This window comes from Amblyomma americanum, unplaced genomic scaffold, assembly GCF_052857255.1.
Source record: "Amblyomma americanum isolate KBUSLIRL-KWMA unplaced genomic scaffold, ASM5285725v1 scaffold_19, whole genome shotgun sequence".
Taxonomy (NCBI): Eukaryota; Metazoa; Arthropoda; class Arachnida; order Ixodida; family Ixodidae; genus Amblyomma; species Amblyomma americanum.
Genome location: NW_027526491.1, coordinates 520,517 through 547,057, shown reverse-complemented (window position 1 = coordinate 547,057; position 26,541 = coordinate 520,517). Strand labels below are relative to the sequence as shown.

The 26,541-nt window shown below is 46.6% G+C and overlaps 2 protein-coding genes across 2 annotated transcripts in view; one reads left to right on the top strand and one right to left on the bottom strand.

Moving 5' to 3' along the window:
• Positions 1-25,152, top strand: part of LOC144111953 (uncharacterized) — a 67,460-nt gene extending 42,308 nt beyond the window's left edge. The window contains exons 15-23 of the mRNA XM_077645048.1: positions 298-1,773; positions 6,883-7,029; positions 8,385-8,531; positions 11,862-13,337; positions 17,451-17,932; positions 21,807-21,876; positions 22,743-22,889; positions 23,908-25,030; positions 25,080-25,152. Coding sequence (XP_077501174.1) covers positions 298-1,773; positions 6,883-7,029; positions 8,385-8,531; positions 11,862-13,337; positions 17,451-17,932; positions 21,807-21,876; positions 22,743-22,889; positions 23,908-25,030; positions 25,080-25,152 — 5,141 coding nt within the window. The remainder of the gene's footprint in view (positions 1-297; positions 1,774-6,882; positions 7,030-8,384; positions 8,532-11,861; positions 13,338-17,450; positions 17,933-21,806; positions 21,877-22,742; positions 22,890-23,907; positions 25,031-25,079) is intronic.
• The window catches only part of LOC144111955 (uncharacterized), a 319,997-nt gene that overhangs the window by 98,661 nt on the left and 194,795 nt on the right, over positions 1-26,541 (bottom strand). The gene's annotated exons all lie outside the window — the stretch shown is intronic.

Sequence of the window (26,541 nt, the reverse complement as noted above, 5' to 3'; positions counted from 1 at the left end):
CCCACCACACTATTCAGCCAAGAAAGGCTGTACCACAGGAAATTGATTTTGATGTCGTCGAACAAGAACAAAGCTTCTTCCTAGGCCAAGTAGTATGATAGGATTTTTGTTTTTATTTTGTTTTGGTCTACGATTATCTGTGTCTGAAATGAACGAGGTAGAATGGTGAATTTTTTTCATACATATGTTGGTTGGTCACTAATTTTCGTCTGTGTTCATTTTCACTCACGTTTTCCTCCTACATTTGGTTGTGTTTAGTATGGGAGAACGCACTTTGCTTTATTAATTTACTTGCAGGTGATGGTGCCTCTGATGAGAGAAGCATGCTGGTCAACATGATAGCAGAAATGGGGGATCCCCGGTCGCTCACTCCCTTGCCTCCATCTCCTCCACATGGTGGGGAGGAAAGCAAGGTTGACCAATTTGAGGTCACCTTGCCAAAGCTGCCCTCCAAATCCCCATGGCTGGCCTGGTCGCCGATGTCAGTGGCCTCTCCACCAGAGCCAGAGACCTCTCCACCAGAGCCAGTGCCAGAGTCTACTCCTCCTCCAGAACCATCCCAACCCACACGACTGTTGGAGGCTTGTGTGCGGGTATCTCGGGAGGAGCAGCTGGAGCCTGCTACTCTGGAGGAACCTGTGGTGCCTTTGGCTTCCTTCGAACTGCCACAGGATGCGGCTGAGGGGCAGGAGCATGGCAAAGAGCAAACGGCATTTGCACCCATCTCTACACCAGAGCCAGGGCTGGTGCTGGAAGTGACTTCAGAACCACCCCAACCCATGCGACTGTCAGAGGCTCACATGCAGGAATCTCTGGATGAGCAGCAGGATCTTGCAATGAGAGATGTTAAGGAACTTGTGGTACTTTCAGTTTCTTCCAAACTGCCACACGAGACTGCAGGGACGCTGGAGCCCGTCAACGACACAATGGCGCTTGCATCTGTCGCTGCACCAGACCTAAGGCCTGTGCCAGAGGTGACTCCTACTTCAGAACCACCCCAACCCGCACAGCCGTCGTGGGATAGTGTGCAGGAATATCTGGAGGAGCAGCTGGAGCCTTTTACTTCCTCCAAACTGGAGCAGCAGAATCTTGCAATGGAAGCTGCGAGAGAACTGATGGTGACTTCAGGATCCTTTGAGCTGCCCCAGGAAACAGCAATGCAGCTGGAGCATGCTGAAGAGGCAATGGCGCCTGTAGCTATATCTGCACTGAAGCCAGGCCTTTTGCCGGAGGTGTCACCTCTTTCAGAAGCATCTGAATCCAGACATGTATTGGTAGCTAGCACGCAGGCATCTCTCTCACAAGAGCTGAAGTGTGCTGCTGTCTCCAAGATGGAGTTGCAGGCCCCTGTAATGGAAGCTGTGGAGGAACTTACGATGACTTCAGCTTCCTCCAAACTACCACAGGATATTGCAGGGATGTTGGAGCACGTTGCAGGACCGATGGCGCTTGGGGCTATCTCTGTGCAGGAGACAGGACTGGACGTGCCTGCTCGGTCAGAACCACCACAGACAGCTTGGCCACCAGACCTTTTTATGCTAAGTCAGGTGGCAGAATCTGCCGCTCGCTGTGAACTGAAGCAGCAAAATCTTGGTCAGGAGGGGCCAGTGACGGCTCTGTTGGCTTCCCCCGAGCTTGCTCCGGCCCCTGTGCATGAGTCCGTGACACTTGCAGCTTCATCTGAGCCAGTGCAGCCAACCACAACGGCGCTGCTGCCTCAACTGGCCGAGTTTGGCCTGTCACCGCATCCAGAGGCTGTATTTGAATCAGAGCGTAAGTATTTTTGATTTCTTGTGCAGGTTGCAGAACCATGCGTACATTGTGAATGACCTGATGCATGGCTTCACTTTGCAGCTCGTACTGTAAAATTTGGGTGAGAACACTGGATGGCAAGGACACAGTGCAGGCTTTCAATGTGTGTTGGAACAATATGGCTGCATTATATCAAGCTGTCAACGGATTGTTATGATGCCATTGTTGTGTGCCAAAAGCAGCGGCGTACCGTGCGTGTGTTGGCAACTGTGGACACAAGCTGCATGCGCGCGTATTGACGCTGTGTGTGTGTGTGTGGTGCCGGCGGCATGGCTTCAATGTTGTGTGTCAGTATTGTACCATGTTCTTAGTTGTGCAATAAATGAAGTGCAGACACAACAAATGGCGACGAGGACCGGATCAAGAACGCTCCAAGAACGGCCTGAAGATCACCACATCAAGCGACAGTAACTGGCAGCCGCAAGAAGAGCATTGACAAACACGAAGTGTCAGGCCTAACTCTGCGAGCCCTACGCTGGGCGGGAGAACAATGGCAGCTCAAGCAGCGCTAATCGGTAAGCTCGACAGTTTCGATGACACTGTTGAAGACTGGTCGTCGTATATAGAAAGGGCGGATGAATACTTCGCGCTCAACAGCTTACCGGAAGAGAAGAAGGTAGCGGCTATAATTACAAGCATGGGAGCGAAAACTTACGCAATCCTTCGCAAGCTGACCACGCCGAACAAACCCTCAGAGAAAACGTACGCAGACATTAAAAAGTACCTGGGAGACTACTTTTCACCTGTGCCTCTTGAAATGTCTGAGCGACATCGGTTCTACAAGAGACTTCAGAGAGAAGGCGAGTCTGCTAACGAATATATGGCAGAACTGCGGCGGCTTTCACAGAACTGCAACTTTGGGTCATTTTTGAACCAGGCACTGCGGGATAAATTTGTGTGCGGTCTTCGCTACGTGCAAGTCCAGCAGAGATTGCTAACCGCAAAAAAGGTTACGCTAGAGCACGCCCTTGACGAAGCAGTAGCACATGAACTTGCCGTGAAGGACATCGCCGAATTCAAAAGCAGGGAAGAAGTGCCGGCTTCCGTGGCTCATGTCGAGAAGGAAGCACGACGATGTTACAGGTGTGACCGCAAGGGGCATCCACCGTCGAAATGCAAGTTTCTCACAAGTGTTTGCCACAAGTGCAATAAAGTTGGCCACATTAGTACCGCGTGTAAAAGCAAGTCAAGCGACGCCAATAGAGCACCACGCCGGTCAAGCCTTACTTACAAGAATAGGCAGGCTTCAAAAAGTCAAGTGCATGCCATTGAACAAGACAGTGATGCATTTGAACTTCTGGCACATGTCGACGATGGGAACAAAAGCAGTCCGATCTGGCTGAAGCCACAGATCGAAGGGCACACATTGGAAATGGAGATGGACACTGGATCCAAGTATTCTCTTGTGCCAAGAACCACGTACGAAGCGCATCTCTCTCATCTGCCTCTGGAGGGAACTTCAGTACGGTTCAAAACGCTGACTGGTCAAACCTTTAGACCTAACGGTGTGGCAACAGCCAATGTCACGTTTGGGAAGTCAACGCAACGCGTGCAGTTCTTTTTAGTCGACACTCCAGGACCTCCGCTCTTCGGAAGAGACTGGATTAATCGTTTCAACCTTCTTGAGCTGAGCAGCGTATTGAGGATCGACAACCAACTGGGGCCACGTGCAGATCAACTGAACAAGATCCTCGCAGAACACAGGGACGTCTTCGATGATAGCATTGGAAAACTCAAGCACATCAAACTGAAACTGCGTCTTCAAAGTGGTGTGCAACCGAAGTTCTGCAGGCCACGACAGGTGCCCTATGCCTTGAAGGAGAAAGTGAACACTGAGCTTGAACGGTTGGAAGCAGTCGGCATCTTGACAAAAGTGAATCACAGTGATTGGGCCACGCCCATAGTGCCTGTAGTGAAAGCAAATGGAACTGTCCGCATATGTGGAGACTTCAAAGCCACAATCAACCCTCACTTGGTGGTGGACCAGTATCCCTTACCCCGCATTGAGGACATCTTTGCAAAGTTAGCAGGAGGACAGAAGTTTTCAAAGATAGATCTGAGACAAGCCTACCTACAAATGGAAGTAGACGATGAGTCCAAGCCGCTCTTGACCATTAACACAGAAAAAGGGCTGTATCAGTACAACAGAATGATTTTTGGCATCTCTTCTGCACCAGCTGTGTGGCAGAGAACAATAGATCAAATCCTGCAGGGAATCCCAATGTGCCATGCTACTCAAGATGACATTCTTGTCACTGGTGAGTCAGAAGATTCTCATCTCAAGAACCTAGAGCTAGTGCTCAGAAGACTGCAAGAGTATGGGCTCAGAGCTAACCTCCAGAAATGTTCGTTCTTTGAAGACTCCGTAACATACTGTGGTTACAAGCTTGATGGAACCGGGTTACACAAGACAGAGGACAAGATCAAGGCAGTGATACGTGCTCCTACACCCAAGTCCACGTCTGAGTTGAGGTCATTCCTTGGCCTTGTGAACTATTACGGGAAGTTTATTCCAGACAGTGCTAATCTTCTCAGACCACTGCATGCACTTCTGGAGAAATCATCACCATGGAAGTGGACAAAAGAATGTGAGGTGGCATTTCAGCAAGCAAAGAAGATTATAGCCTCAGAAACTGTCCTTGTGTACTACAACCCGAACCTGGAAGTACGTCTAGCATGTGATGCTGGCCCCCACGGACTCGGAGCAGTCCTTTCACACAAAATGCCTAATGGGAGTGAAAGACCCATCGCATTTGCATCTCGAACCTTGAAGGCTTCGGAAAAGCAGTACTCTCAGATAGATAAAGAAGCACTAGCCATTGTCTGGGGTATACAAAAGTTCTATGCATACCTGTATGGAAGACACTTCAAGCTGATCACAGATCATCAGCCTCTGACACATATCTTTGGCCCAACCAGCAGTGTTCCTGCGATGCAAGCTGCACGCATTCAACGTTATACCTTGTTTCTAGCTGGGCTCGACTACGAGATTCAGTACCGCAAATCATCGGATAATGCCAATGCAGATACATTGTCACGCCTTCCTCTTCCAGACAGTCCTGAAGGTAAACCAGATGAAGCTGAACTTTTCTACCTGAACCAAATGGAGCAACTACCTGTAACAGCTCATCAAGTCAGACAAGCCACAGAGCGTGACCGTCTGCTATCGAGAGTCCGCTACCATGTTTTGAACGGGTGGGACTCGTGCAAACAAGACAACGAAATCCTTCCATTCTACAGGCGTAGAGATGAACTCTCTTTACACCACGGCATCATTGTTTGGGGCATAAGAACAGTCATTCCAGCTGTATTGCGAGAAACAGTCCTCAACGACCTGCACTCTGGACATCAAGGCACTGTGAAAATGAAAGCGCTTGCACGTTCGTTTGTGTGGTGGCCATCTGTTGACACCGATATCGAAGCCATCACTAAGAAATGTGCAGGGTGCTCCAGCGAGAGCAACATGCCACCAAAGGTCTCTCTGCACCCATGGGAAGTGCCGAGTGGACCATGGCGCCGAGTTCATTTAGACTTTGCAGGGCCATTCCTGGGCAAAATGTTTCTTATCGCTGTTGACTCATTCTCAAAATGGCCTGAAATACATGTGATGAGTTCAACTACGGCAGAGTGCACCGTGGATGCACTGCGCGTTATGTTTGCATCTCACGGCATTCCAGAACGCATTGTCACGGACAATGGTCCTCAATTCACATCGGAAGAGCTTCGGACCTTTCTCATGCAGAATGGTGTGCGACACACATTTAGCGCGCCATATCACCCGGCGACGAACGGTCTCGCTGAAAGGTTCGTGCAGTCCTTCAAGCACAGTATGAAGGCCATGAAAGGAGAGGGATCCATCATCAAGAAGTTGACAAACTTCCTTTTGGCATACCGTACGACACCCCACTGTGCTACTGGTGAGACACCAGCAAACCTTTATCTCGGGCGCGAGCTACGCACTCGACTGGCACTATTACGCCCACAACCCGGTGGACGTACGTATGAGAAACAAGGGTCATCTCAACCAAGTAAGCCTCAGCGCTCCTTTTCTGAGGGGGAAGAAGTTTCTGTGCGCTCCTATAGGGGTACAAGTAAATGGGTGCCCGGAACAATCGCAACCAGAACAGGGCCTCTATCATATGAACTGGAAGTTGGAGGAACAACCTGGAAACGTCACACTGATCAACTGCGCAAAGGTTACACCGACGACAAACGCCATCTGGATTCGGAACCTGAATTCCTACCCAGTATGAAAACCTCCCCGGACAAGGAGACATCACCTGCTTGTGTTCCAGATGAAAACAAATCTGCATCACCTCGACGTGATCCATGTGTGAGTGCACCAGAAGACAAACTTAATACTCCTCGGGTAGCAGTTCCCGTGAGCCTCCCTGATCCTATCACAGGTCGCCCAGGGAGAGTACGTCGACCACCATCGAAACTGGACTTGTAAAAAAATTACAAGGGAGGAAGTGTTGTGTGCCAAAAGCAGCGGCGTACCGTGCGTGTGTTGGCAACTGTGGACACAAGCTGCATGCGCGCGTATTGACGCTGTGTGTGTGTGTGTGGTGCCGGCAGCATGGCTTCAATGTTGTGTGTCAGTATTGTACCATGTTCTTAGTTGTGCAATAAATGAAGTGCAGACACAACAGCCATCACAAGTAACTAGGTGACAGCATGAACTTTTATTCATGGGCAGTAACTGCGAAGCATCGCAATCTGATGCTTGTTGCTTGGATGAAGGTGACATGTTTCGTAATTGGGCTAAACGGCAGTAACAGCCTGCTACCATCATGATTAAAAATAATTTGATTTGGTCTCTTTAAATTTTAAGTGTGTGTGCGCGCGTGCGTGCATGAGAGAGAGTGAGCATGACACTTAGCTCCTACTAGACCAATGTCATGCTAATGATAGCAATATGCAGCTCAACACCATAGTGCAGGGATAATTGCGGCAGTTGTGGAAAAACATCGTTACGTCGAGCTTAGCTCAGCATATTGCAATGACTAGATGGTGGGCAGCTACCCATACTGGGTACTGCTTCAGATGTCGTGTCAATGCCTTATACAGGGAGACCCTGGCTGAAGAGACGGATTAGATGTCCCCTCTCCGAGCACAGTCCAGCAACGATTTCGCGGCTGGATCAGGCTACTGGAACTGAGAAGCCAGAAGGCAGCATGACTGCAACACAAGGGCACAAGCACCCAACAGCCCATGGTGAGATGCTTGCTTGACCTGTTATATTGTCTCACCACTGAAATCATGTTCTTCCTCGTGCTACTACCAACAATGTGCTGCTCATGCGTGCTGCTAACCCTGAGTGCACTTATATTCACGCCAAAATTGGGGCAAAGCTGCGTATGCCTATCATATGCTCCTGTTTGCGTAGGTCGCAATATGGTTTGATGTTTATAGGTTCTACATACCTGGCGCCTCCAACTTTGCCCAGACTTTAGGACATAGGTGAAAGACGTTTTGTCACCCAGTATGGGTTTTCCTGTTTGTTCCGCAAGGATGTTGAAAAGCCTCCGGAAGTATTGCCGAGGTGCCCGTTTCATCATAAAACCTTTTTAACAATGGCAAATCCGAGGGAGCACCTTTTTTTTTGTCGTACTACCAGTGGTGACTGCAGTCAGCAATGATTACCAGTCCGAACTGAAGGGGATCAGTGCCGCCAGATTCTGCAGTAACTAAGAGCAGCTGTTAAGGCGAGACATCAGTGGCGGCAAATAACCACAGCGGCTACCTGCAGAGCGGGAATGGTCTACTCTTGCAATACGTTCTTGCAGTTGACCGCAGACAGGGGCAGTCCTTCCTTGCATACTCATAAGCATTAAACTGAATTCCGTAGAGCCTTGATTCCTTGACTGTCACGAGAGCTAGATGGCATACAGTGACCAGGGACCACACTCTGTAACAATCGACTTCTCAACTTCATTATTTTTTTTTTCTACAGTTGGTATACAGCTGCAACTTAATTGTGACAGCATCATTGACAGGTTAACAAACCATGCGATTCACGGGCTCCAGTATGGATGGCAGAGCTGGCCAATCCATGGAGACAAAGGAATGAATAGGGAAAAGAGTTCTTGCAAAACGCGAGAAACATGGATTAAGGTGATAATTGGGCTAAACGGCAGTAACAGTCTGCTGCCATCATGATTAAGAAATAATTTGATTTGGCCTCTCTTTAATGCGTGTGTGCATGTGCGTGCGTGAGAGAGAGAGAGAGAGAGCATGACACTTAGCTCTTACTAGACCAGTGTCATGCTAATGGTAGCGATTTTTTGATATTGAGCTCAACACCGTAGTGCAGGGATAATTGCGTGCGTTTGTGCATGCGTGTGTGTGTGTAAGAGCATGACACTTAGCTCCTACTATTCCAATGTCATGCTAATGATAGCGATTTTCTTATATGCAGTTCAACACCTTAGTGCAGGGATAATTACGGCAGTTGTGGCAAAACATCGTTACACCAAGCTTAGCTGAGCATATTGCAATGACTGGATGGTGGGCAATGCAGCTGTCCATACTGGGTACTGCTTCAAATGTCGTGTCAATGCCTTATACAGGGAGACCATGGCTGAAGAGACGGATTAGACATCTCCCCTCCGAGCACAGTCCGGCAACGATTTCGCGGCTGGACCAGGCTACTGGAACTGAGACGCCAGAAGGCAGCATGACTGTAACACAAGGGCACAAGCACCCAACAGCCCATGGTGAGATGCTTGCTTGGCCTCTTATGTTTTCTCACCACTGGAATCACGTTCTTCCTCGTGCTACTACCAAAAATGTGCTGCTCATGAGTGCTGCTAACCCTGAGTGCACTTATATTCACGCCAAAATTGGGGCAGAGCTGCTTATGCCTACTGTATGCTCCTGTTTGCGTAGGTCGCAATATGGTTTCATGCGAATGGAGGGAAGTTTAGAGCTGTCCGAAAAAGCGTAAATCACAGTCACGGCATATGCCTTCAGGCAGAACTTTTTTCTGTCCTTTTTTTTTCCAGGCAAAACTACCCAGTGCCTCACTTGAACATTACATGTTTATGATAAAGCAAGTCATTTTACTTAATCCTAATAAAGTCACGTCCCTTTGTCATTTGCGTAGATGGCCCCAGTCTCCGTGTCTGTATGTTTCCACTTATAGCCCTGTTGATATAAGCATTTATTTTCACAAAGTTCGAAGAATAACTCATATGCCAGAGAGAAACATAGGAGCTTATTGACATTGGAACATAGTGTTAAAATTTAAAAATTTAAGATAATCAAGAACAGCCTACATAAGCATTCAACTGAATTCTGTAGAGCCTTGATCCCTGGACTTTCACGACAGCTAGATGGCATACAGTGACCAGGGACCATACTTTGTAACAATCCACTTCTCAACTTTATTATTTTTTTCTTCTACAGTTGGTATACCGCTGCAACTTAATTGTGACAGCATCATTGACAGGTTAACAAACCATGTGATTCACGGGCTCCAGTATGGATGGCAGAGCTGGCCAATCCATGGAGACAAAGGAATGAATAGGGAAAAAAGTTGTTGCCAAACATGAGAAACATCTAGGTTAGTCTTAGCGTACAAGATGTAGCCATAGTGCTTCCTCTGCAGCCTTCTGTCTGGGGGTTCTGGTGACATCCACCCATGAGAATTCCTTAGACAAAGCACCATGATTCCTTGTCTTCTTGTCTTTTGCTTATGAGTAGCTGCTTGCCTAGGCAGTGGGCAACTGCATGTTAGATCGAGATAAACAGCATTTAGGTACTTCAAATGGGTTAATTAGCTACTAGTCCTTGACTGTCTGCAGTTTTGTGAGTTAGTGCTAAGTCTTTTGGTGCTTTACATTAATGGTCTCCATACTTAAAAAGAAACGCCGAGTCGAAGCATTATCTCAACCTATAGTGTTATTCTAGGTGTCGATAGGATTTGATCAAAGAATACCCCTGTCTAGTGTTGTTCTTTGTTTAGCTCAATGGTCGCTGAACACACTGTTGTAAAGCAGCCTTGCTTGCTTTTTTTTTCTCTTTGAAGGAAAGGTCTCTCTTTCTGCTTGAAGCAAGGTGCAAAAAACGAGAAAGGAAAGACCTGAGGTGTTTAGTGAATGATGCCCAGTAGAAAAGAAAACAGTTGGAACCAATTGCATTATCAGCTGGTTCCAATTGGACCAATTGAGTTTACAGATGGTTCCAATTTGAATGGTGTGCCAAGTGGATAGTCCAAATGGAGTATCCGATTATACCAATTGAGTTTCCAATTGGTTAGATTTGGATCAATTGAGTTTCCAACTGGTGAACCCAATTGGTCTATACAACTGCACCCAATGTATCCATGTGAACATTTGCATATTTGCTAACAAGGCAGAAGTAACATGGCTTTTATATTAAGAGCTATCAACAGCTTATCCTGCTAAATTGTATTCATTATCTGCACTACCACTGCCTAAGTTGTATCCACCACTTGCACCACCACTGTGGTCGAAATTAAATAACCGTGCTCAGTGGGCAAGCATCACTGGCCCCAGCATGAGAGCCTCATTAATGGGGTATATAAGTTGGAACGCAAGTGTGTTCTTTGCATGTACATATCGAGCTAATTTATATGCTATTAGTGTCTGAATGTGTAGTGTTTCTTGTGTGTGATTTACGCTTGTCTTTTGGCCTTGATATCCATAAATTCTTATGGTTTTTAATTCCGTGGTAAAAATTTGTTGATTGGCACCAGTCCAAGCAACTCAGTTTTCCTTTTGGACATTAATATGTTGACTTGTAGAAATATTTCTCACATCGTATATTTTTCACAACTTAATTGTGATGTATATGTTATGAATATTTTCTGGATGCAAAAGCTGCCCAAGGCCTAATGGGTCCAATTCATTGGTCCAGTTGATCCAGTGGAGTCCAATTGGCCAAGTGGCTAAAAACACAACTGAAACCAATTGGTTACAATCGTAAAATCCACTTGGAACCAATTGGAAAGTCGAATTGGTTCCATTTGAAATTTCCAATGATTTTTTTTTTACTTGGCCATCAAGCAAGAATGTAAGTTGGTCGTATTGGTGATGCATGGTGCCTTGTTTCTGCAAAGGCACTGATGTTTTGTGGAGTTTGACTTCACAAAGCATGGCCGTCTATACGGTCTTGCTAGTGTTAGGCACAGCATTCCTCACAGTAATCATTTTTTTGACAAATTAAGAGACTATTGCAGGCTTTATAGCCCTGGTGCCGTTTTTTAATTCCCTTCCGCAATAGACATAAGGTTTCATTCTATATTCTTGTGTTGGTATTTTATTTCCATCATCGTCATCACCTCGACTACGCCCACTCCAGGACGAAGGCCTCCCTCATATCTCTCCAATTAAATCTGTCCTGTGCCAGATGCCACCACCCTATCCCCGCAAACTTCTTAATCACATCCGCCCACCTAACTTTCTGCCGCCTTCTGCTACACTTCCCTTCCCGTGGAATCCATTCTGTTACCCTTAAGGGCTATCGATTGTCTTGTCTTCACATTACATGCCCTGTCCAAGCCCATTTCTTCCTCTTGATTTTGACTAGGATGTCATTAACCTGCGTTTGTTCCCTCACCCACTCTGCCCACTTCCAGCTTAACGTTACACCTATTGTTCTTCTTTAGTTTGGTGTGCTGTCCTCAACTTAAGCTAAACCCTTTTCACTAGCCTCCATGCTTCTGCCCCATAGGTTTTTGCCTCGATTTTCACAAGAACCAAAAAAGGGAAAAAATTCCAGCAAATTCCCACCACACTATTCAGCCAAGAAAGGCTGTATCACTGGAAATTGATTTTGATGTCGTCGAACAAGAACAAAGCTTCTTCCCAGGCCAAGTAGTATGATAGGATTTTTGTTTTTATTTTGTTTTGTTCTACGATTATCTGCGTCTGAAATGAACGAGGTAGAATGGTGAATGTTTTTCATACATATGTTGGTTGGTCACTAATTTACGTCTGTGTTCATTTTCACTCACGTTTTCTCCCTACATTTGGTTGTGTTTAGTATGGGAGAACGCACTTTGCTTTGTTATTTACTTGCAGGTGATGGTGCCTCTGATGAGAGAAGCATGCTGCTCAACATGATAGCAGAAATGGGGGATCCCCGGTCGCTCACTCCCTTGCCTCCATCGCCTCCACATGGTGGAGAGGAAAGCAAGGTTGACCAATTTGAGGTCACCTTGCCAGAGCTGCCCTCCAAATCCCCATGGCTGGCCTGGTCACCGCTGTCAGTGGCCTCTCCATCAGAGCCAGAGACCTCTCCACCAGAGCCAGTGCCGGAGTCTACTCCTCCTCCAGAATCATCCCAACCCACACGACTGTTGGAGGCTTGTGTGCAGGTATCTCGGGAGGAGCAGCTGGAGCCTGCTACTCTGGAGGAACCTGTGGTGCCTTTGGCTTCCTTCGAACTGCCACAGGATGCAGCTGAGGGGCAGGAGCATGGCAAAGAGCAAACGGCATTTGCACCCATCTCTATACCAGAGCCAGGGCTAGTGCTGGAAGTGACTTCAGAACCACCCCAACCCATGCGACTGTCAGAGGCTCACATGCAGGAATCTCTGGATGAGCAGCAGGATTTTGAAATGAGAGATGTTAAAGAACTTGTGGCACTTTCAGTTTCTTCCAAACTGCCACACGAAACTGCAGGGATGCTGGAGCCCGTCAACGACACAATGGCGCTTGCATCTGTCTCTGCACCAGACCTAAGGCCTGTGCCAGAGCTGACTCCTACTTCAGAACCACCGCAACCCACACAGCCGTCGTGGGATAGTGTGCAGGAATATCTGGAGGAGCAGCTGGAGCCTTTTACTTCCTCCAAACGGGAGCAGCAGAATCTTGCAATGGAAGCTGCGAGAGAACTGATGGTGACTTCAGGATCCTTTGAGCTGCCCCACGAAACAGCAATGCAGCTGGAGCATGCTGAAGAGGCAATGGCGCCTGTATCTATATCTGCACTGAAGCCAGGCCTATTGCCGGAGGTGTCACCTCTTTCAGAAGCATCTGAACCCAGACATGTATTGGTAGCAAGCACGCAGGCATCTCTGTCAGAAGAGCTGAAGTCTGCTGCTGTCTCCAAGATGGAGTTGCAGGCCCCTGTAATGAAAGCTGTGGAGGAACTTACGATGACTTCAGCTTCCTCCAAACTACCACAGGATATTGCAGGGATGTTGGAGCACGTTGCAGAACCGATGGCGCTTGGGGCTATCTCTGTGCAGGAGACAGGACTGGACGTGCTTGTTCGGTCAGAACCACCACAGACAGCTTGGCCACCAGACCTTTTTATGCTAAGTCAGGTGGCAGAATCTGCCGCTCGCTGTGAACTGAAGCAGGAAAATCTTGGTCAGGAGGCGCCAGTGACGGCTCTGCCGGCTTCCCCCGAGCTTGCTCCGGCCCCTGTGCTTGAGTCCGTGGCACTTGCAGCTTCATCTGAGCCAGTGCAGCCAACCACAACGGCGCTGCTGCCTCAACTGGCCGAGTCTGGCCTGTCACCCCATCCAGAGGCTGCATTTGAATCAGAGCGTAAGTATTTCTGATTTCTTGTGCAGGTTGCAGAACCATGCGTACGTTGTGAATGACCTGATGCATGGCTTCACTTTGCAGCTTGTACTCTAAAATTTGGGTGAGAACACTGGATGGCAGGGACACAGTGCAGGCTTTCAATGTGTGTTGGAACAATATGGCTGCATTATATCAAGCTGTCAAAGGATTGTTATGATGCCATCACAAGTAACTAGGTGACAGCATGGACTTTTATTCATGGGCAGTAACTGCGAAGCATCGCAATCTGAGGCTTGTTGCTTGGATGAAGGTGATATGTTTCGTAATTGGGCTAAACGGCAGTAACAGCCTGCTGCCATCATGATTAAGAAATAATTTGATTTGGTCTCTTTTTAATTTGTGTGTGTGCATGTGCATGCGTGTGTGTGTGTGTGTGTGAGAGAGAGGATGAATTTGAGAATGCATCCGAGTGCAGCATAATGTAATCTTAAAAAGTTCAGAGCATAATTAATGCCCCATTTTCAGTGTCTAGTGCAGTCCACCAGTGTCACACCACTAATGTTCATATCACTGCAGTACTACGTAAAGAAGCCACTGCTTTGCTTGAGGTTGGACGTGATTTACAAAAAATTGCAAATTGGAAGGTTTTACTTCCTGAAGCCCATGATGTGCATCGTAGCGGAAGGCTCCAAAGTAACTGAAACCACTATCGCACAGCACATGGGCGCCTTTTGTGTTTTGCCTCCATCGAAACGCGGCCGCCGTTCCTGATACTAAGCCCAGATCCTTCAGCTCAGTATCCAAGTGCCCTAACCACTGAGCCACCACGGCAGATGGACGCTTTGTAGTCACTTCGAAAGACTGTATTTGCAGATAACCTCCATGTTGACTTCCAGCTTGGTCAGTTCCACCATGGTCCCCACTTTGTTGCAGTCACTGGCTTATGCTTAAGGATTCTCTTGCAGTTATTTTCTTTTGCAGCAATATCTGTGTTTGGGAGGTTAAGTGGCTTTTAGACGCAACAATGTTAGTGCTTCAGAATGGCTATCTTCATACTGATCTGTGAGAATACAGCTAAGTTGGCTAAGGAACATGTACTTTCTGCAGTCATATGATCCATGCCTGTGTGCCTAGGATTTGTCGCTACATTCTTGCTGGAAAAAAGTCACTGGTGTGCCTGAGGTCTATAGTATTTGCTAGCCCAGACTCGGTGGTCTCCTCAGGAGACAATATTGTTTGCGGGCGACCTCCACATTGACCTTCGTTTTTGCCGTTTCCACCATGATCCCCACTCTGTTGATTGTCATCACCAGCTTAGCTTAGGGGCTTTTTTGATGCTGACAGAGAAAGTTGCCTGGCAAAAGAATCCAGGTATTGTCTGCTGCTTCATGTTTTCTTTGCAAAACAGTTTACTAACAGTTATGCCCACATCTAGCTGAATCATAAAATATAAGCATCTGTGGACTGTGCATAAGCCTGGAAAGGTGCAGTGGCAGCTGTAGGGTCTAGAGCATGGGCATAATTCTCCAGTTCTTTGACACTGCCCATATTGTGGATTCGTATTGTCTCTACTTGAATTGCAACAACTGCCTGCTGCAAAAGTTGGCTGCGCCTGTCAGTGTCTGTTTGAACTGTGGTCTTGCTGCTGTGGTCTGCTTCTGTGTTAGAACCTCAGCCATTCACACACTGCTGGCGCAGGAGCAACTTCAAAGTATCCAGGCTTTTTGATCTCCAGAGTGAAATCGGGGTGTAATGGTCATTTCCCTTTTAACTCTAGTTATTTTTCTCTTTAAGAAAAGGTGGCTATGGAAAAGCCTACCCATGGAGGGCCAGACTCCTCGAAGCAGGCATTAAAAATCAGCTGGAAAGTACCCTTCATGAAGAGGAAGGATTCGTGATAAAAATTCAGATTTCATGCTCGTACTGTTCCACTCAATTGAACGCCACGTAGTAGTAGTGCACAGGTCTGCAAGTAGTTTTATGTTGTGTCGCAATATACATTGTTTTCTGTCCTGAGCATATGCAGTTATTACGTGCAAATTTTCAACCATGTTCAAACCTTTATTCTTTGTGGACTCATGCTTACTCAACCACTGCCACTCAAGAATTATTCTGTTTGACGTAAGTGGCAGTGCAGATGAGAAGGGAAAATTGGAGGGGAAACTTAAGCTCCACCTGAAGAGTTTGACGTGATAGCGTTAATGGTTTAGTGCCACCATATATGTGGAATTGATCATTGTCGACCATAAGGGCTCCTCCTACCGCTCCTTGCCCTGCAATGGCAGGTGCTGCCAGCAGTGGGGCGTGTGAGACCCAGGTTGATCTTCTGGCCGTGGCAGTCACATTTCAGTGAAGATGAAATGCTGGAGGCCCCGTGTGCTGTGCGATGTCAATGCACGTGAAAGGACCCCATGTGGTGTAAATTACCAGAGTCCTCCACTGCGGCATCACTCATAGCCTGAGTTGCTTTGGGATGTTAAACCCCATCAAACGAAATCAAATTTAAATTCCACCTGCCATGGTGGGCAGTTTGCTCACAATCCGGCAGACAGGTTTTGATGACATCACAAAAGCCATGTGACCGAGGTGCCCCACCTGCCTCCTAGGTTGCTTCTCTGGGGATTTTTCGTGTATTTTTCGCTCACGGATAATGACGCCAATGCCGATGACGATGCCAGCTTTTCTGCATGTGTGTCCTGTGCCTCACCACGACCAGGCTTTTGCATTTTCAGATCAGAGGTAGGATGTCACAGAGCATGAGGTGCGCATGAGAGTGTCAATTTTTGCCGCAGGTATTTATTGCCTTTAAACAGTATAACGTTACGCTAAGCACAGACAATTTTTTTTTATCCTGCTTGTCAAGAGGTTTTTCTCTTTTGCCGGGGTAGGACAGGAACATACTTCAGCTAAGAGTAGTGTTCTTGGAAAGTGTGAGCCATTAGCACAGACAGTGTAAACAAAACTGGAGGTGAATGCAGGGTGTCTCTCTTTTTTTTTGGATATAGGGAATAGGCGAAGCAAAGTCAGTGTTAATTATGAAAATGCCTCATTTCTTGGCCACTTCTATCTCTCAATGGTGAAATCTTTTACAGGATAGGTTTGCAAGTAGTATTGATTTGTTAATTGTCCTTCTAGCTTCTCTATGGTTTTTTGTGTACTTGCACCACTGACTGATTTGTTCCTCTGTGTGTGCATGTGCATTTGGAAATCGGTAGGGAGATATTTCTGCCGACAGTGCTGCTGGCGGCATTCAAGGTGTGGGTGGGTAGCTTCACCTTGCATCACTGAGGAACGTATGAGGCAAGGTGTCTGCAGGCTGCTTCTGTAGCTTATACCTAACCTCTTACCTAAGAGTGGAGAGGCCATTTGATTGAGTGCGTTTTTAGAAAAGAAATTGCTGTCGATCTGCTCCTGCTGGGTCCGTCTGCGGCGAAATGCATTTAAAGACTGCCAACCAACGTGACACTCATCGATGCACTTGATACTTTGGTTGGTTTCAGTGTCAGAATCGTCGCCATTACACTTATGCATTGTCCAGGTGAAACAATTAACAAGCTCACAAGTAAAGCGTGGTGCTAAAGCCTGCAAATGAAGGGGAAATGTTGAAGAATGCTATGCCTTTGCCAAATTTGTTTTTACCTCCTTTTCTTGAGCTAACCCTTACCTAGTTTTCTCCGCCACCGCTACCTTTTGCCATTGGAGGAAATGAAATAGGATAGCTGCACCTCAATGGGGGCGTGAAATTGCAAGAAAAAAAGGAAGTCTCTGCTCAATACATGGAGCCTGATATGGAGTTGGACCCTCTTTGTCTCGTGCTCATGTTTACCAGCATGTATAATTAGCCCATCAATGTCATCCAAATATCCGTAATAGTTTGCAAATTGCGTTATTAGTTAGTGATTGATTAAATTTAACTTTGCAGAGATATCAGTTGTGTCTTCCTAGGTGTATGCTTTCCATTCTTTATGAGGGCGCGTTTGAAGTGGGGCACTCTTTGAATACTTTTTGTTTGAAACCTTGGGGAGGAGCTATTGAATGCCTATTTGCAAAAAAAAAAGTCAATTTAAGGTTTTCTGCTCTCGGTGGGGATTTTGGAAATAACCCAGGTGACACATTTCCTGTTCCTGATTGCAGCGCACCCAGCAGCAGCTGCGTCACCAGCCGAGCAGCGCGACCTTGGAGCCGAGCTCCCTGTGGTTTGCCCCATGACAGTGCGGACTTCCGCGGCTGCAACGTTGACGGCCTCCGGCACAGGGCAGCTGCGAGAGGGGACACAGCCAGCTGAGGCAGCGCACTTACCTAGCAGGGCAAGGCCATCAAGGGAGGAGAGTTCGTCGGAGGAGGCGGAGCAAAGTGCCACAACTGGACAAGAGTGCCCACTGCAGCCACAGCAAATGGGGTCGGTGCTGGCGGCACTGATGGCAATAGTAGAAAAATTGGGGCAGATTTCGGACAACATGCAGCTGTTTAGAAACGAGCTCGGGCTGTGGTTTAGGCCAGACTTGCATCACCCTACGGAGCTGAGGGACAGGAGATGTGCCTCATGTGGCCAGGAGCAGTCATCAGGAGTGGCACCACTTCTGGTCAGGGGGCAGGAAGTACCGGGCCAGGAACAGGTGGGTGAAGTCAGAAACACACCTTCGTCATTTGCGTTTTGACAGTTCATATTGAATCAAGTCAGGTTGCGATGAAGCTGGCCATTAGGCTCCCATTGGCATGTACTTGCTGACTGTTGGCTGTCCATATTTGCTGCTGTATACTTGTTCTGCACTGTCGGTTTTTATTTTCTTTGGCTACAATTGATGTGTGTGGGCGGTTCACGGGAAGTTGCTGTTAGAAAAAAAATTAGTGAATTCACAATTCTGAAATCTTCAGGGAAAGTGTTTTTTTTTTTCGTGCTGATTTCTGTGATGTCTTTTCATTTTGTGCAAAACAGGCACTTGAGCACTTACGTAATATTTTATGTAAGCTTTTCGCCGAGAGTTTTTAGGAATTTTTCAGCACAGAACTTGCTAAAAGACATGTCATTGGTTTACCGGAATAAAATAAGGGTAAAATTACTTGCCGCCTATCATAGAAGTTGAGTTATATTGTTCTGAAGTTGCCACTTCATGGCTGGAAGAAAAATTTTTATTTGTTTTTGCAGTGGCGACTTCAAAATCGTGTAACCAGTTCTATGATAGATAGGACGATAATTTTACTTTTATTGCATTCTTCAATGTCAAGAGAAACCAATGGGATGCATTTTGGTAAGTTCCCTGCAGCAGAATTCCTTCAAAGCTCTCGGCAAAAAACTTACATAACGTATTACATAAGTGCACAACTACTTGCTCTACACAAAATTAAATGACATATATTTGGAATAGGGAGGCTAAACCACATGTTCCCTGAAAGTTTCATAGTTGTGACTGAGGTATTAAAATTTTTTTTATGACCAGCTTCACCCCTTAAGGTGAGACGCGGGTCTTGAAATGATCAAAAAGTGCAAAAATTTCGATTTTGCAAAAATGGCATATTTGGGATCAATACACACTAAAGTTCCTGTCTAAAAAGCTTGAAGGTCTAAGTTCAAGATCCAACTACTAAGATATTGCTACGCTACTAACTACTCTAGTGGTGCCATACAGCGGCTAAACTGCATTTCCGATGTGGGGGGTGTAGAAAACCGACCATATTTTTCTAGCTCAAATTTGGGTGAAAATTGGGTTACTCAGAAAAAAAATTTTACGTAGTTTGGGCTTTTTTGGTACACAAGACAGTATAATGGCAATGATTTGTTTTTCTGCTAGACACGAAATTTTCTTGTTTTGCTCAATATTTCATAAACAAAATGGAAATTGCAGATTCCAGTAAAAAGTTATTTACTAGTTAAGATTTTTTTATACCCTGTTACAAATATTCCATCGCATACTCTATCAGTCTCCCATGAGAGACTCCCGCGTCTGAGCAATACCACATCCTGCCATTATTTGTATTATGTGAAAACATTAAACATCATAGCGACGATTTTAAATGCGGAAGGTGTTGGGTCAGGGTGTTGTCAGCGTGGATGGTGCTTCCTAAGCGAAATTGATATACAACGTCTTGTCGGCACCCATGTTCTGGCCTCTCGTTTCTACATCGTCCTTTTCGAACTTGTCCTCAGATTCGTCCACCTCATAAGAACAAGAATTAAAAGAGGTTCAGGGTCCTTGATTGACCAAAGACACCCCTCTGCAATAAGCTTTATATATCCACAAATTTTCTTGTGGTGTCTTGAGCTTTGTGAGCTGAAGACCAATATGGTCTAGAAGGCCGGCCCACTTTCAGGGAAAAATCGGGTTTGACCTGATTCTTAAGAAAGAAGTTCGGTGTGCAAAAACCAGGTAAAAGTGTGTTTTACATGAAAAACGAAGGGCTTTACTTACATTGCATAGCCTCTGCCAGCAAAATTATAATTTCCTGTGACAAAGCGTACTGCTTCCTTTTTTGCGCTTGTTCCATTTTATCTGTGAGGTTTCTTTTGTGTTGATCCCAAGTTATACATTCATATTCTAAGGCAGACATAATGTTAGTCAGGTATGTTTACTTTCAAGGATGACTGAGTGTGCTTAAAAATCACTTTGGTAAAAAACAATAAGCTTTTTGCTGTAATTTAGTATGATTAGGCCAGTGAAGCACTTCAGTAAATGTAACTTCAATATATTTAACAGTTTCTGTAGTTCAAACCACATTATTTGTTTTACACGAGCTAAGGGAGGGCTTTTTTCATCCTTTCTTTTTGTAAACTGCACATAACATTTTTCAGTACTGAAAGTCATCTGCCATAGATTGCACCAGAGAGAGACTTTTTTGACTTTAGACTGCAAAATAGACACATCGTCAAGGAATTTGATTGGACAGTATACAGCACAGTCATTAGCGTATGGCCTGATGATGGTGGATGGAAGGTCTGCTGCTCAGTCATTTATTGACACTATTAGGCCTCAAAGTTTATTTACTAGACCAAGGTCATATACCGTCGCGCACTCCCCCATGCCGGTGTCCTTCGCATGCCGCAGTTCACGCACGTGTATGTCTCCACCGCGGCAGTCCTCCCCGCTCATACCAAGCACCACGCATGTCCAGTTCCTGCGCCCTTCCCCCAGGCCACCGCGTTGCCGTCCCCATCAGCTTGTTCCACAGTGCTCCACTTTGACACCTGCTCGCGGCACTGACACTGGCCCTCACAACACAAGGAATAAAAGTGCACTTTATAGATCTGATGTTACACTGTTCAGAACAACGTACTGTTTATGCAAGGGTAAACAATTGCTTATCCTCTCGAGATTATTATGAAAATGAAAGCTAACTAGGTGTGGCAATTTTTTTGCAAAAGAAGATTGTGCATATACTTGTTGATCAGTTTTTAAACTGGTTGCAAATATGTCTGGTGCAAATTAGTTTGCTATCTTGGGAGGTATGCTTCTAATAAAACATATCTAGGCACTATATGCTACGTATTGCTCAACCGAAGCAACGAGTCCGAGTTATCACAGCATTTGTTCTCTGAGCTCCTGAAATCTTTGTGCAGAAAACCGCACCGGGGTGATGACTAATACACAAGGGTGCACAAATGTGGCTTCTCATTTTAGTGATCAGTCTGGTGTGATTTTGTGTACGATGAACTACCAACTAGTCCCTGTTATTGCTCACCTGATCTTGATGCATCTATGCCCAGGGCTATAGCTTTTAGCGTAGTGCGGGTTCCCATCCGAGTTCATTTAGTTGTGTTGTGCATGATAAACCGGAGGGAAAACCGTGCTGACCAGGAGAAAAATGATATTTTCCTAGAAGTGCTTTACCTAGGTTAGAGTACAGGAAGTGTTCGAGCATATCTTACAGCAAGTGAAGGTTAAAAATACTGTACAATCACTTTCTTTAAATACTTGCATCACTTTGGATGCCAGTGATGGATGCCCAGGCGAAGACAAGACCTCTTGTCGAAACATTGGCAAGCAATCTGAGACTTTCCTTTCCCTTGTTCACTTTGTGATTATTCCAGTCTTAGGGCAGTTTTTGCATTTTGTTGTGTATTAGATAACTAAAAGAGGAGCAGCCTGTCTTGAACAATGCCTCGAAATGTAATCAGAAATTTTTTTCAGCTCCATGACCGAATGAGGATTAGCGCAGCTAGCTGACTGCAGCCATGAGTAAAGCATTTTGTATAATTTTCTTGGAAGCAATATGAGGCAGTCTGTAACTGTTGGCAGACGATGTGCTTAGGAGGTGACACCAGGGCCCTCTTGTGTGTGTTCGTCGCCGTCTTGCATGAAGGAGGCCAGTTCAACAATTTGAAGAGCTTTGGTTATGGTCGGGGAGAACCTGGCACAGAGTGTTCTTGGCCTTCTTTCTGCCTCTGCGGAGGAATCCGAAAGCTTGCAGCAGATTTGCTTGCATGCATTGGTTCTAAAAGAGGTGTATTGAATGTGTTCTTCATGTGTTCATCGTGTGGTTTCTGCATGTGTGCAGAACTGCTCCAGAGCGTTGATATATGTGCGGACATGGAACCAGGCAGCCTCGGAGGCTCCAAGAGACCAAGGTGCGTTCGCATTTGTACGTCAACACCATAGCAAGCAAGAACGAGGCAGCTGTATTTCAGGGGTGGGGGACAAAACAGGAAGTTATCAGCTTAAGCTCCTTTATTGTGTACATGTATAGCTGAGAATAGGTAAGATTAAGGTTGTATTAGAACGCATACAAAAAACTAAAGATCCTAACAGTCTTTGAAACCAAGGAAAGCATAGGGAAACATTACTGTTGTGATTTATTCTTTATTGTCGCTGGAACAGTGGAAAAGTAATTGGGTGATCATTTCAGACAGAAGAAGATGTAACGAAGTATAAGAAAAGAGCTGAACCTGCTAATGAAGTTGTAGGGTCGCACAAACAACATATAGGTCGTTGGTTTGGCTCTCACTGGTGGCATGTCTTCTAGATTGGTAAATTATCTCTTGTCTCAAATGAATGCTTAGTAACTACTCTACTTGACAAGAGACAATAAAAGATAAATAATAGTAAGGTATTTTTCTGCTTTCGTTTGTTCTGGAGGCTGCGCCTTCCAGTAAATGAAGTTAGTTAGCTGTTGTCTCGCAGCCATCAATGCACCATATGTAACGGTTAAAACCCTTGTGTATCATGGGTAAACAAAAACACTGAAAGGTGCTACAGAACTGATGTGGCAAGTAACCTAGAGCATGACACTTAGCTCCTACTAGACCAGTGTCATGCTAATGATAGCGATTTTCTTATATGCAGCTCAACACTATAGTGCAGGGATAATTGCAGCAGTTGTGACAAAACATCGTTACACCAAGCTTAGCTCAGCATATTGCAATGACTGGATGGTGGGCAATGCAGCTGCCCATACTGGGTACTGCTTCAGATGTCGTGTCAATGCCTTATACAGGTGGACAAAGGCTGAAGAGACGGTGTGCACGTCTCCCCTCCAAGCACAGTCCAGCAAAGATTTTGCGGCTGGATCAGGCTACTGGAACTGAGACGTCAGAAGGCAGTATGACTGCACCACAAGGGCACAAGCACCCAACAGCCCATGGTGAGATGCTTGCTTGGCCTGTTATATTGTCTCACCACTGAAATCATGTTCTTCCTCATGCTGCTACCAAAAATGTGCTGCTCATGCGTGCTGCTAACCCTGAGTGCACTTATATTCACGCCAAAATGGGGGCAAAGCTGCGTATGCATACCATATGCTCCTCTTTGCATGGGTCGCAATGTGGTTTGATGTTGTTTATAGGTTCTACATACCTGGCGCCTCCAACTTTGCTCAGACTGTGGGACATAGGTAACAGACGTGTTGTCACTCAGTATGGGTTTTCCTGTTTGTTCCGCAAGCACGCTGCAGGAGAGAGGACGTGCAGATTGTACGCTGGATTCGTGTGAATGCTCGACGTCCAGACCGACTGACAGATGCTTGGTCACGTGTCGCAATAACCGCGCTGACGCGCGCGGGCCATACGCGATTCAGTCCGCTTGTCTGAACCCACCTTAAGGGCCATCGGGGTATCTTGTCTTCACATTACATGCCTTGCCCAAGCCCATTTCTTCCTCTTGATTTTGACTAGGATGTCATTAACCTGCGTTTGTTCCCTCACCCAATCTGCCCACTTCCAGCTTAACGTTACACCTATCGTTCTTCTTCAGTTTGGTGTGCTGTCCTCAACTTAAACTAAACCGTTCTCGCTAGCCTCCACGCTTCTCCCCATAGGTTTTTGCCTCGATTTTCACGAGAACCAAAAAAGGGAAAAAATTCCAGCAAAATCCAACCACACTATTCAAGCCAAGAAAGGCTGTACCATGGGAAATTTATTTTGATATCATCGAACAAGAACAAAGCTTCTTCCCAGGCCAAGTAGTATGAGAGGATTTTTTTTATTTTTTGTTCTACGATTATCTGTGTCTGAAATGAACGAGGTAGAATGGTGAATTTTTTTCATACATATGTTGGTTGGTCACTAATTTTCGTCTGTGTTCACTTTCACTCACGTTTTCCCCCTACATTTCGTTGTGTTTAGTATGGGAGAATGCACTTTGCTTTGTTAATTTACTTGCAGGTGACGGTGCCTCTGATGAGAGAAGCATGCTGATCAACATGAGAGCAGCAATGGGGGATCGCCGGTCGCTCACTCCCTTGCCTCCATCTCCTCCACATGGTGGGGAGGAAAGCAAAGTTGACCAATTTGAGGTCACCTTACCAGACCTGCCCTCCATATCCCTATGGCTGCCCTGGTCACTGCAGTCAGTGGCCTCTCCACCAGAGCCAGAGACCTCTTCACCAGAGCCAGTGCCGGAGTCTACTCCTCCTCCAGGACCATCCCAACCCACACGTCTGTTGGAGGCTTGTGTGCAGGTATCTCGGGAGGAGCAGCTGGAGCCTGCTACTCTGGAGGAACCTGTGGTGCCTTTGGCTTCCTTCGAACTGCCACAGGATGCGGCTGAGGGGCAGGAGCATGGCAAAGAGCAAATGGCATTTGCATCCATCTCTGTACCAGAGCCAGGGCTAGTGCTGGAAGTAACTTCAGAACCACCCCAACCCAAAAGACTGTCAGAGGCTCACATGCAGGAATCTCTGGATGAGCAGCAGGATCTTGCAATGAGAGATGTTAAGGAACTTGTGGCACTTTCAGTTTCTTCCAAACTGCCACACGAGACTGCAGGGATGCTGGAGCACGTCAACGACACAATGGCGCTTGCATCTGTCTCTGCACCAGACCTAAGGCCTGTGCCAGAGCTGACTCCTACTTCAGAACCACCCCAACCCACACAGCCGTCGGGGGCTAGTGTGCAGGAATATCTGGAGGAGCAGCTGGAGCCTTTTACTTCCTCCAAACTGGAGCAGCAGAATCTTGCAATGGAAGCTGCGAGAGAACTAATGGTGACTTCAGGATCCTTTGAGCTGCCCCAGGAAACAGCAATGCAGCTGGAGCATGCTGAAGAGGCAATGGCGCCTGTAGCTATATCTGCACTGAACCCAGGCCTTTTGCCGGAGGTGTCACCTCTTTCAGAAGCATCTGAATCCAGACATGTATTGGTAGCTAGCACGCAGGCATCTCTGTCAGAAGAGCTGAAGTCTGCTGCTGTCTCCAAGATGGAGTTGCAGGCCCCTGTAATGGAAGCTGTGGAGGAACTTACGATGACTTCAGCTTCCTCCAAACTACCACAGGATATTGCAGGGATGTTGGAGCACGTTGCAGGACCGATGGCGCTTGGGGCTATCTCTGTGCAGGAGACAGGACTGGACGTGCCTGCTCGGTCAGAACCACCACAGACAGCTTGGCCACCAGACCTTTTTATGCTAAGTCAGGTGGCAGAATCTGCCGCTCGCTGTGAACTGAAGCAGCAAAATCTTGGTCAGGAGGAGCCAGTGACGGCTCTGCCGGCTTCCCCCGAGCTTGCTCCGGCCTCTGTCCTCGAGTCCGTGGCACTTGCAGCTTCATCTGAGCCAGTGCAGCCAACCACAACGGCGCTGCTGCCTCAACTGGCCGAGTCTGGCCTGTCACCGCATCCAGAGGCTGTATTTGAATCAGAGCGTAAGTATTTCTGATTTCTTGTGCAGGTTGCAGAACCATGCGTACATTGTGAATGACCTGATGCATGGCTTCACTTTGCAGCTCGTACTGTAAAATTTGGGTGAGAACACTGGATGGCAGGGACACAGTGCAGGCTTTCAATGTGTGTTGGAACAATATGGCTGCATTATATCAAGCTGTCAAAGGACTGTTATCATGCCATCACAAGTAACTAGGTGACAGCATGAACTTTTATTCATGGGCAGTAACTGCGAAGCATCGCAATCTGATGCTTGTTGCTTGGATGAAGGTGACATGTTTCGTAATTGGGCTAAACGGCAGTCACAGCCTGCTACCATCATGATTAAAAATAATTTGATTTGGTCTCTTTAATTTTTAAGTGTGTGTGCGCGCGTGCGTGCGAGAGAAAGAGAGAGCATGACACTTAGCTCCTACTAGACCAATGTCATGCGAATCATAGCAATATGCAGCTCAACACCATAGTGCAGGGATAATTGCGGCAGTTGTGGAAAAACATCGTTACGCCGACCTTAGCTCAGCATATTGCAATGACTAGATGGTGGACAGCTACCCATACTGGGTTAAAACAGATCCTTGGGCGAGTTGGTAACTCATTATAACCAGAACAGCGCTCACTAAGACACGGACACGAAGGGAGACACGACACACACGAGCGCTGACTTTCAACTGGTGTTTATTGTTTGGAACGAGGCATGTATACAGTTCCAACAACACAAGGAAACCAAACCATCCATTCATAGATTCATAGTTAATTCATGCTGCTGCTTCAGATGGTACTGCTTCAGAGGTACTGCTTCAGATGTCGTGTCAATGCCTTATACAGGCAGACCATGGGTGAAGAGACGGATTAGACGTCCCCTCTCCGAGCACAGTCCAGCAACGATTTCGTGGCCGGATCAGACTACTGGAACTGAGACGCCAGAAGGCAGCATGACTGCAACACAAGGGCACAAGCACCCAACAGCCCATGGTGAGTTGCTTGCTTGACCTGTTATATTGTCTCACCACTGAAATCACGTTCTTCCTCGTGCTACTACCAACAATGTGCTGCTCATGCTTGCTGCTAACCCTGAGTGCACTTATATTCACGCCAAAATTGGGGCAAAGCTGCGTATGCCTATCATATGCTGCTCCTGT